Below are 11,708 nucleotides of genomic sequence, written 5' to 3' on the forward strand. Positions count from 1 at the left end.
TGCTCCTCGTGTCCTGTGGGCTTTTCCAGAAGGAGTAATCTTACCGGCTCCCTACTATGGGAACAGGATCACTGTGCATCGCAATGGAACGCTGGACATCAGAGGAGTGAGACAGACAGACGCCGTGCAGCTTGTGTGCATTGGACGGAATGAAGGTGGGGAAGCGAGACTGCTTGTGCAGCTCCTCATTACAGACCACTTGGAGAAACCCTCCTTCAGAGACCCTGTCAGTGAAAGGATCACTGCCATTGCTGGGCACAGCATCAACCTGAACTGCTCAGTCCAGGGGAACCCCAAACCCAGCACAAGTTGGATCCTTCCCAATGGCTCTGAAGTGCTGAGTGGCAGTCGCCTGCACAGATTTTACCATAAGAGGGATGGGATCTTACACATCAGCAGCTTATCTGCTGGGGATGCTGGCACCTACCGCTGTACAGCCAGAAACCCGGGAGGGTATGTGGAACGAGTAGTCTTCCTGAAGGTGGGACTCAGGCCAGAAATTAGCAACCAGTACAACAACCTGGTGAGCATCATCAATGGAGAAACTCTGCAGCTTCACTGCATCACCCAAGCAAACCAGCGGGCGCAAATTTCTTGGACACTGCCCAGTGGTATGGTTATGGATGCCCCCCAGGCCATGGGTCGCTTTTCCTTGATGGAGAATGGCTCATTGACAGTGCGTGAGGCTTCTGTATTTGACAGGGGCACCTACCTGTGCAAAGTGTCAACAGAGTATGGCACTTCTGTTATGACTGTGCCTGTCATTGTCATCGCCTATCCTCCTCGGATCACCAGTGAGCCAGCACCTGTCATTTATGCCAGACCTGGAAATTCAGTTAAACTGAACTGCATGGCCATTGGGATTCCTAAAGCAGAAATAACATGGGAGCTTCCAGATAAATCACATCTGACAACAGGAGCTCAATCCCGTCTGTATGGAAACAAATTCCTCCATCCTCAGGGGTCATTAGTCATCCAGCAGTCCACTCAAAGGGATGCAGGCTTCTATAAATGCACTGCTAAAAATATACTAGGCAGTGATTCTAAAACAACCTACATACACATATTCTAACATTAAAACTAGTGCCTTTAACTGGATACTGGTGTTCAAGTCACTGCCAAACGAGTGCAATGAGGAGAGTACTGCTTGCAACAATAGCTAACAAGAGAAGAAAAAGGAATTAATCTGCATCTCTTTTGTACTCAGTATGGTAGTAAGTCTGGAACTGAGAAGACTAACATGTTATAAAAGGTCTTAAAATTGTTAAGGCAGTGTAATGTTTTTCATGCTGTCCAATAGCATCTAAGACCTAAAGTACTCTGTGGTCAATAGTCCAAAGCTATTTCTTGTTCTAACAAGCACCTTAAAAGTACCAAAGAAGTATTAACTGTTCATAAGTGAGCTGCAGTGATAGAAGTACTTTAGTAAAACATAATTTTCTTTATACCCTGCAGCGCCTTTTCATAATCTAGGCTTATAGAATATGATTATTAACCTTTCTGTTCATGCTTCTATCAGCTCTTCAAAATCAAAGACTAAATTAGCAAATAAGAGTGATCTATTTTAATAAAAATACATGCAGAGATTAGCTACCTTAACATATGAACATACATTTGCCAGCTACTAAGGATGCTATGGTCAATTAATTCATTATCTATTTTATATATATTTTTTAATCTGACTATGAGACTAGAAAGAGTAACAATGAAATTGGTCTCATTTTATAAATTATTGGTCTTTACAAGACTCTGATACATTACAGTGTTTTATAATATTAAGGTCAATATACTGTACATTTTATAATAAAAAAATAAAATATTTTCCAAAGAATATATTCATTGGTTTTCTTTTTTTTTTTTTTTTTCTTTTCTTTTTTTCTTTTTTCAGAAAATAAGGAACTCCAGGCAGTGGGAGTATGGAGTTAGGTCAAAAAGCCTGAAGTAATGTAGTGTTATATGTACTTGTATTTGACCCAAATTCTAGTTCATTCATTTACAGATGTTTTAGGGAAGACAAATTAATATAATTGTTTATCTTTTTAAAAGTGATTTATTAATAGAAATTTATGAATATTTCAGCATATATTTGAAATGGTAATACTTTTTCTGCAATCAAGTATTGTTTACTGGATAATATCCGTAATTTGATGAATAGTTATCTCTTGTGCTTTAGAAATATTTGCTACAAGGTGCTGAATATGCCCATGTTTCAACAAAGTATAACAATCAGAATTTTGGAAATGTTAACTTACCTTTAAACATGTGGCTTCTCTCAGATATTCCTGAATTCTTAAAGTTCTGCTTGCTCATAAAACTCATGCTCATATTTTAGGATATGGTTAGAATAAAAGCTTTATTTTTATTTTCTCTGTTGATCAAAACATGTCAGTAATGTAAAGTGTTTTGCTAATATTTACATTTTGCAAAAGCTGAAATCAAAGATTTCCTGCCCCACAAGTTTATCCAGTTTAGAAAATAGTAAGCTGTTGCAAAATGTATACTTATCATAATGGCAAACAGAACTGAGCTACTTAAAGTAAAAGGTATTTTATTATAACAAGAATGTAGAATTAAATGAGAAGGACATTACTGAAGATAGAAGGGGTACAATTTATATTATAAAATACTTTATAAAACTTATTTTTAAAAAATTCAGTGCAGGCTAAAAATCTGTGGTTTGTACACAGCTTTATTAAAGTTGTGGATATGTTGCCTAATTAAATAGCACTTAATTATGTCTCAGTTTCTTTTTTATAGTTTAAACCCTTGGGCCTTAAATCACCAAGCAGTGCTCAAGGGGAAGCATGTGCCTAAATACCTGGCAGGGATGTAGCTGCTTGTGAGAGCAGTTAATGAAGAAAGAAAAGAAGCATTTAAGATTTTTAATTCAGTTGCCCATGCAGTACTTTCTAATCTGGCTGTTTTCCTTGAACATATCAGATACATCTTTAGATCCTTTACTTTTAGCTTTATAGTAGTTTTCCGATTTGGAAAACAGTCATGCAGTATTTAATAATAACAATACGTCTTGTAAAAGAGTCTGAAGTCAGCATTTGGCATTGTAGTAGGAGTCAAGCACTTTTAATCATCTGTCCAGCCTTCACTTAACAGTTATGGGAATTTAGAGATATTCTTGGGTGCTGAATTACTTCTGCATATTTCTATTAAGTAGATTTCTTTTTATGTTAGGAGAAGAAAACAGAATCCAAACCCAAATTCAAACATTTGATCTTCCAGGATCAAACAAAGCATCAGATCATGTTTTATTCCTCAGTTCAGAATTTTCACAGCTGCCAATGGAAGTTTTGGAGGCTAAGATATGAAAGATTTGGCTCTAGACATTTTCTTAAGTCAAAACTTGCATGCTTGCAAAATTCCTTCAAAAGGGGATTTAACATTTTTTAAATGTGTTATAATTTCCATTATTTTTGCCTTTACCCCTTTTATGAAAATATGCTCCCAATAAGAGATCTATAGCATATACTTTTCTTCCAAAATAAATGTAACTCAACTTAAAAATATCAAATGAATGCTTTTTACACTCAAGCAGTGTTGGGCCATATGCTGTGTCTGTCATACCCTTTCTGTGCTGATATGCCTGTTGTCCAGGATATCTATCTTGAGTCCCTTTTGTAGAAATAAAGAGATTCACAGGGAAACTAAGTCTGTTCTAGGACTTAAATTCTTGGGCCTGAATCTATATGTCACTCTATGTGCTGAATCATCCATCAAACTAGGGCAGTTGTAGGACACTGAATTTAAATCACAATTTATTCCTTTATTTCCAGGTAATTATCTGTAAGTTGTGTTAAATAAATCAATGACAAATTCACATTACTTCAAGGATGCAACACTTCATTAATTATTTTTTTTTCTTCAGAAGTCTTCATTCAATCAGGACCCAGGAATTCAAAGGCAATGTAGTTTGTTCTTTTCTGATTTGGGGAATGCTGGGATATTAGGTGCTTGCTCATGGTTTGAGAAGATTTCTAAGTTTTTACTTGATCAATCAAAGCAGGTTCTGGATAGTTTCCATGGAAAGGAAAAACATTCCTTGCTTTTGCTTTATAAATGGAGAAGAAAGATTTGTTTGTCTTCTATTTGGAGAAGCAGAATAACAAGGTGACTTTTTGGAACTGTGCAGATTGAAAATTTCTGCAGTTGTAGATAGATTTTTTGCAATGGCCTTCCCAAAAAGAGATTCACTGTGACCATATCCAGAACACAACTAGCAACAGAAATGGATGTCAGAATATAGACCAGAAAAACACTAAACAGGGAATTTAGCAGGGTATTCATGTCTAGATCTGATAAAATTACTAAAACGCGATTGAGTTCACTTGCATGTTTTAATGATTATCTTCAAAAGCTAATGAAGTTCAATTGTGGTACAAGGAGACTGGAAAAAAAATACCAAAGCTGTAGTTGAGAAAACATGAATCAGTAAAACTCTGGTATTGAGAGAGGAACTTTGTTTAGCTCATTATTAAACAATCAGTTTAAGAGCATCTGTAGAATAACAGTGATATGAAGCAGCTGCTCTGCCTGTTTCTGTAACAAATCAAATAACAACCATCTAGTTAACTTCTCACACAAGTAGTTAGTTCAGAGTATGAGAAGAGAGGGTCGATACAGTATATCTTTAGCAGTTTGTTGGGGTATTTTTACACAGCCATATGGGATGTCCTCATGTCCAAACTAAAGAAATGTGATTTATAAAGTGGGAAGTTGGATGTTACAGAGAAGTCATGAGTAACTGCTTCTCAGTTAGGAGAACATGTCAGCTGAATCCAGCTTAGGTCTGGTGACTTCCCACATTCATTAATGGCTATCAGGTATAGAGAAGACATTTCAAAAATATGTAATTATTAAATTAAAAAATATTAAAGTACATAGGACCAAGTTGCAATTTTGAGGGATCTTTCTAGATGGGTGAAATTATTGGAAATAAAAACTAATCACTCCCCCCTCCAATAAATATAAGTGTGAGAATTATATTCAAAAGAAAGACAATGAATACACATACAGTAAACAGTGAAGAGTAGGAATGTGTAGGAGTTGCACAAGTTAATAACATGACATTCCAAACAAAACCTTATCACTTTGCAATCTGTTCAGGAGGGCTGTGTGAATGAACATAATGGACATACTTTTCTTGAAGTCAGGGTCAAATACAAAGAAGTTGGAAAGAATCCAAGGAAGTGATTTAGAAAAAATAACCTATAATGCTGATTTAAATTAGATGAGCTTGTTCTGCCTAAGAAAAAAAGGCCAAATATTAAATGCAACAGTTAAGAAAATGTGTAGTCCTTATCAAAAGAGCGATGAGTTGTTCTTCAGGCTCACTGAGGTTAGTATGACAATCTTACACTGAGCAAGCTCTAGGCTAGATACTAAAACCTTCTAACTGTAAGAACAGTTGAACAATGTATTATTTTTCTTGAGAAAATTTTGAAATTCCCATATTTGGAGACAGTTAAAAGAAGTTTAGTCTGAGAACTGAAACAGGTAATCAGCATCCTTGTCCAAGAAACTGAGAAATCTTGGGGTTTCTTTACATTTACCTGGGGTGTTTATTACATTTATTTGGGGTTTCATTACATTCCTATCTTTCCTAGATTTTCCTATTAGTTAGATGCATTTGTAAAAGGAAGATTTGTTTGCTACCTTTAGTCTGGGCTTGTGATTTTTATCTATGTAATATTCATGATAATCTATGGGGTTGTTAACGATTTAGTACATAACAGATATGGGAACATGATAAATAGGTCCACTTTGACCACATCTTTATGAAGGAAATCTCATGGAAAGAATTTCTAGAAGCAGCAATGCCATAGGATCTTTTTGTCATTCAAATATTTTGGTGTACAAAGGCATCTCACACCACATCATTCACAGGCTTGCCCAGAGCAGAAATAAGGAACTACAAGGACTTTATGTATTTCTTTTACCTGGCCCGGGTTTTATTTATCTGCACATTTTCAAAAATACATTTGTAATCTTTCAGTGCAGCCAGCTACCTTGAAAATATCCTAAAAGCTGTACAAGCATATGTATAGCTTTTAATATCATTTCCTCTCTTTTATTGTTTGCAAATTGACCACAGCAGGTTTTGAATGATAGAAGGCAGAGTAAATCCTCACAGAGGACATTTAACACTCTGTTAATCACCCCTCAATCATCCTGAAAGAGATGATAAAACAGAAGCCACTGCACACAGTGGGGAAGTATGAGGTAGATTGTGGCAGATTATCATCCTGTGGAAGCAATAGTATTTTGTTAGAGCTGTTGCAATTACTTGATGTATAAAGTTAAAAATTTGTTTGCCCCAAAGGTGTGTATACTTTTTGCTGCTATTTCTATTGGCCTAAGAAAAGATACTGTTTTTTTCCTGAAAACTTTTCTTGCTGGCTCAGTCCAGTAACACCAGCATGGAATAGTTAGTTAGCAGAAATGCTAGTAGCTTTTGTAACTATCTGAGTTAGACTCTCACCTGCCAGAAATCAGTTGAGCCTGGCTCAAGAGCCACCCAGAATGTTCACCCATTCTGTGAGCATCCCTACCTTTTTATTTGGAAGGAAATTGAGTTTCATAGGTGTTACAATAGTGAGTGAAAGAGAGTGCAAGCAATAAGAAGACAGTGTAACGGTAATTGAGGACACCCCTATTATTCAAGAGTCGTTAGCACATGGGAAGTTCTGAGCCTCCGCTTACCTTTTTGAATAAGCAAACTTTTCTTTGCCTGGGAGGTAGACCTCTTATGTTTCTTCCTTTCCTATATGCAAGACCCATGCTACTCTTCATATATGGTGAGAGTGATGCTTCTGACACATGAGGTAATGCAACAAGAAAGATGCTATCACGTTGGACTGTGGATGTTATGAGGTTGAGCTGCAGCTGTGTGCCACCTACTAAGCACTTCTTTGAATGTGGGACCTCCACAAAGGGAAATGCATCTTGGCAGCAGTACTGCTGCTTCTTCCCTTCTCCATGACCCCATTCATCAAGCACAGCTGGCTGTCATATCAAAGAATTCACAGACTGGCCACGCATCATGTGCCAGATCACTGAGTGGTTAAGAGGCATAAATATATGATGTCTCACAGCTGCCAGGACTGGAGATGGCAGCCAGCAGCGTGAGTCTTGACAAGTGAGGAGTAGCATGACATGAGATGCATAGTCAAATTATAAAATTAATGAACGAGTGGTGCTGTCACACCTAAGTACCTCCTCTGGTGCTCTGTATCATTCAAAGCACACCTGATATCATATGTATGTTCCATAACCCTTGAATTAACAACACATGTATGGGTTTCCCTGTTACCTTTATTACCAGTGTTAGTTAAAAAATATTCCAGACTCTGAATCAAAACTAGATTTTTTTTCCTTGCTTCTACCACAAAGTGTCAATGGATTACGCTGCTGTACTTACCTACTAAGAACTGCTCTGTGCTTTTATGAGCTTCTTTGGAATATTACAATAATGGACAAAATGAGGAACACTTTAATAAAACCCTATTTACTAACCTGGGGAAAAAACCCTGGTAGTCATGAATGACAAATGCATGCAGCTCCTGTGAAGCTAGCAACCCAAACATCTCTCTGAAATCAGTGGGAAAGTTCCTGGACTCCAAATTGTCCAGACAAAGAAATTCTTATCTGTTTCTTAACTGAATAATCTTTTTCAGTAAAGTGGGACTGGGAAAGGATAAGGATAAGGAAATTAAAAATTTGAGTATTTTGAAAAAGCAAAGGGAAAGTATGACAACTGGGACTTGAATAAGTGATGCAAAGAGGGGCCTTTCTTATATAAAAATGGAGGTTAAATTGTATACTTTTAGAAAGCTAACATTTTGTCAAAGTTTTTTTTATAGTGCGCAAAAAAGACATTTCTATCCTGCTCAGTTGCTTTTAAAAATTCTGCTAATATCTTTCTTAAAATATGAATACAAATTGTTACTAGGCAGTCCTAGTGACAATATTCCTGCCCTGTTATTACAGCAAATGTACGTAAAAAAATACACGTAGTTATAGGAAAACTATAACAGGCATCTTATACTACATTCTTCATATTGTAAGCTGCAACAATAAAATTTATTTCTCTTCATCTTTAGGTCTCACATCTGTAACACAATATGGGGGGCAGTGGCTGTGTGGATAAGAAGATTGCTAACAATGCAGTTAGGCAAGGTGGAATTAGCTGATATATTAGCATGCTGCCAAAAAAAACCCCAACCTACACTCTCCTTTCCCTGTTTCAGCAGTAAATTTCCCCATGATCTACTTATGCCAGCTCTTTTATTAATGTGTACTCTGTCTTCAGCCTGTTCAATTCATTAATTTGCTAAAATAACTAATCAAGAGGGGTGGGAGACACATGGAGTGTATAGTTTTCTGCTTGGTCAGTATGCTGAACTGGCTCATCCAGGTTACTAGTGAAAGGTCCATGAGCGAGAAAGCAAATATGCAGCAATCTGAAATGAAGCAAGGAAAAGTAGGATCACCTTCTCCAACAGCAGTAAACTGTTAAGCCTCCCCTGACATTTCATCTGTCTTTGACCAGTGGCTAACTGGGGAAAAATACCTTCTTAGACTATAAAAAGATGTTTCTCTTATACCTAAACTGTTCAATATGCATGATTTTGTAGAGCCTTGTGGATGTTTTCCTGAAGAATACGTACCTTCATAACTGCAGGTAATGATGCTGACAGGCTGTAGCTGGGGAGTTGGTGAGCCACATCACAATTAACCTGAGCAGGCGCAGACCTGTGCAGAGCTTGCACTGCTGTGTGACATACAGCATGGCCTTCAGACCCACCTTGTCCTGCTCACATCCCTTGACTGTAAAATTAACTCTCATAGTAATTATAAAAGAGAAGCCTGCAGGCAGCTCCCACTCAATGCCAGCGTTTACACTGCCTGCATGGCTTTGCCTTTATCTCACAGTGTGAGTTCACACATGCATATCTTCTTTGTTTGACAGTAGAAATGATGAGTAGACTTGTTTACTTTTTAAAAATGGTTCAAATTACCAAATTAGGGCAACCATACCATGGGTGGGCTCTGCCCAGCATTCCTCATCCTGATTAGAGGCCTGTTTGGCACTGCACAACTCAGGGTTTCCAGAACCTGAAGGGAAGAAAAGTTATCTATACCAACCTCTCTTTATAATGCTAGCTCTATTAAATTCTGATTTAAAATACCCTTTATAGAGTGCCTTTCTTACTGCAATCATAATGAAGCAGTACTTCCTGGTGCAATGCACAGTGTATTCCTTCCTCTTGATTGCATGATAGCTGTGTATTCTAATAATCATTCTAGGGGAGAAGTGTTTTCTTTATAAAAGACAATATTGGTAAGAAAGAGAAAACTCAGGCAAAATCTATTATACAAAAATTTTTATTGCTTTTCACAAACTGACTTAATTATGCTTTCTCCAGTCTGTAAAGGAGGAACTCCTTCAAATGAATTTTTAGCTGCTTTCTAAGGCCAGAGGAATTTGCTCAGTTTTCTCCATGTGCTGGACATTTTGAAGACTTGCCCTCAAACAGACCATATCCTCAACTTTCTCATAACCTTGCACAACAAAAGGAACATTAATCTATTCCTTAGTCACCACAACATACTGACAGGCAATTGTGCTTCATAACGGCCATGAAGCCAACAGTAATGAGAAAAGCAAGGGTCTCATTTCTTTCCCCCTCATTAATGAACATTTTGTGTACCCTGGGAAGCACTGTAAGACACTTACAACAAACGGCTGCTTGGCCCCATGAACTTATGCTATATGTCATGCTGTTCCATTAATTATTGTGTTTTGACTGATATAAATGGATTCTTGCTGTGTAAAGAGAAAGACATATAAAGGGTTAAAAATAGAGGAGGCATGAGGTGACCCTCTGGATATATGACCCCACATAACCAAAATTATCTGCAAGAAAAGGTTTGAGGGACTGAGTTTTGAGTTTTCTTTATTGTGACATTTTTAGTATTTCAGAATTCACTTTGGAATGTATTTGGAATATGTTGTGCCAAGCCTTTAAAACAAAATATATCCTGTTACAGTTTTTTCTTACAGCCCTCAGTTCCATTCTTAAACTGCTGGACAATGTTTAAGAGTATTCAGCTTACCCAGTTGAACTTTTATAAAAGACCTATTATTAAAATAAAAAAAGTTCTGATGATTCATTCAGCATGTCAGTGAATCTGAGGGAGATTCCCAGCTCATAAAAAATAAAACAAATAAGAAACAGGCTGTTTTTGCATAATCACACACAGAGCAAATGGTGACAGGCTTAATATTTGTTAGCTAACAGAATCAAACGGAAGAAACCACAATGGAAGAAAAGTTGTGGTTTTGTTCTCTCTGATTAACCTCACATAAAACATGGTAACACATGGATACATAACTTTTGAAATATAGGAAACAAAACTACTTGATCATGGGACACACACAGCAGACCGTCTTGAGCTGTCCCTCATTAGAGATTTCTCCATACAGGCTGATGTAGCCAATCAGCCAAATTCAATTACTGAAGATTAGAATTGTGCTTCCTGACATTTTATGGGGTTGCACCAAACAGAGGAAAACAAAAACTTGCATTAATTAGGGATGTCAGACCACTCCTGAGAGCAAGATGTAGCTTAGAGTAATTTCTTTTACTGAGTCATAGAGACACTGTCCTAGCTTTTCCCACCCTTACTACAGCCTGCCTGTAAAATATACCTGTCGTTCATAAACATACCTATGCAGCAAGGTAATAATAATTAGAGGCTGAAACGTGAAATTTTGGTCCCAGGTATGGGGAAGCAAAATGGCTAAAGTCTGCTTCCTGTTCAACAATGTCCAACTGCTTTGTGCCATCTCCCTGTTGCAGCTGTTCTGTGAGTTTAAGTACTCATGGAAAAAAAATAGGAGTTGAGGTGCTGTCACTTACATCCAGTTTCTAATAGCCTGGGTCATAGTGACTTACTCCAAAAGTAATCCTATGGCGTGCTGTTCAGCGTGGCTGTCTGGATCAGAATTTGCTTTCAATCTTCACTTGGACCAAACAGCTGAATAGAAACCCCAGGATTATACCATTGTATCAAGTTAATTATAAATTAAGTGTAACATTTTGCAGATATATCCATTTTCTCCAAAGGTGCAGATCCTTGTATGTGTACGTGTGTTTGTGTGTCTTTCCTTCTTTCTTTAGCTAGATATGTGTGTCTTTGTGCATATATTTTATGTTTCCACACATATGTTCTCTTTGTATATATGTGTGTATCTGGATGTGCATATTTAAAGTTTTGTTTAAGTTCACACTGCCCTTTCTCTGTAAATAAAGGAGGGAAATAAATAGTAGAGGTTCATGGAACAAATTTATTTGGCTTGATAAGAAAAAAACACATGTTTTTTCTTTACGTCTAAAGTACTCTACTGTCATGTGGAATGAAGTCTTAGATTTAAGGAAGACCAGCCAGTGCTCCAAAAGTCTGAAATATCACACTTAAGCTAACTGAGGGAACATTTTTTATGATTTTGGAAGTACCCAGATATTCCACCTCACTCAGAGGCTCAGTTATTGCTTTTCCTGGCAGGGGAGTATCTTCCAATTCATCTTTGAATAGCCTTTTTTTGCTCTTCTCAGCCAGCATGAAATGCTTTGGAAATTGATGACCCAGCTGCAGATGCTAAAGTGAAACAGCAAATTTTGCAGTGCTTT

General features: G+C 37.2%; 1 protein-coding gene across 1 annotated transcript in view; it reads left to right on the forward strand.

The window, feature by feature from the left end:
- MXRA5 (matrix remodeling associated 5) overlaps nt 1-1,833 on the forward strand; it is a 17,698-nt gene extending 15,865 nt beyond the window's left edge. The window contains 1 exon segment of the mRNA XM_031056136.1: nt 1-1,833. This exon segment is cut by the window's left edge and continues 42 nt beyond it. Within this exon segment, the coding sequence (XP_030911996.1) occupies nt 1-1,072 (1,072 nt within the window). The 3' untranslated portion in view covers nt 1,073-1,833.
- Nucleotides 1,834-11,708: the final 9,875 nt, after the last annotated feature.

This window comes from Geospiza fortis, unplaced genomic scaffold (genome assembly GCF_000277835.1).
Source record: "Geospiza fortis unplaced genomic scaffold, GeoFor_1.0 scaffold192, whole genome shotgun sequence".
NCBI lineage: Eukaryota > Metazoa > Chordata > Aves > Passeriformes > Thraupidae > Geospiza > Geospiza fortis.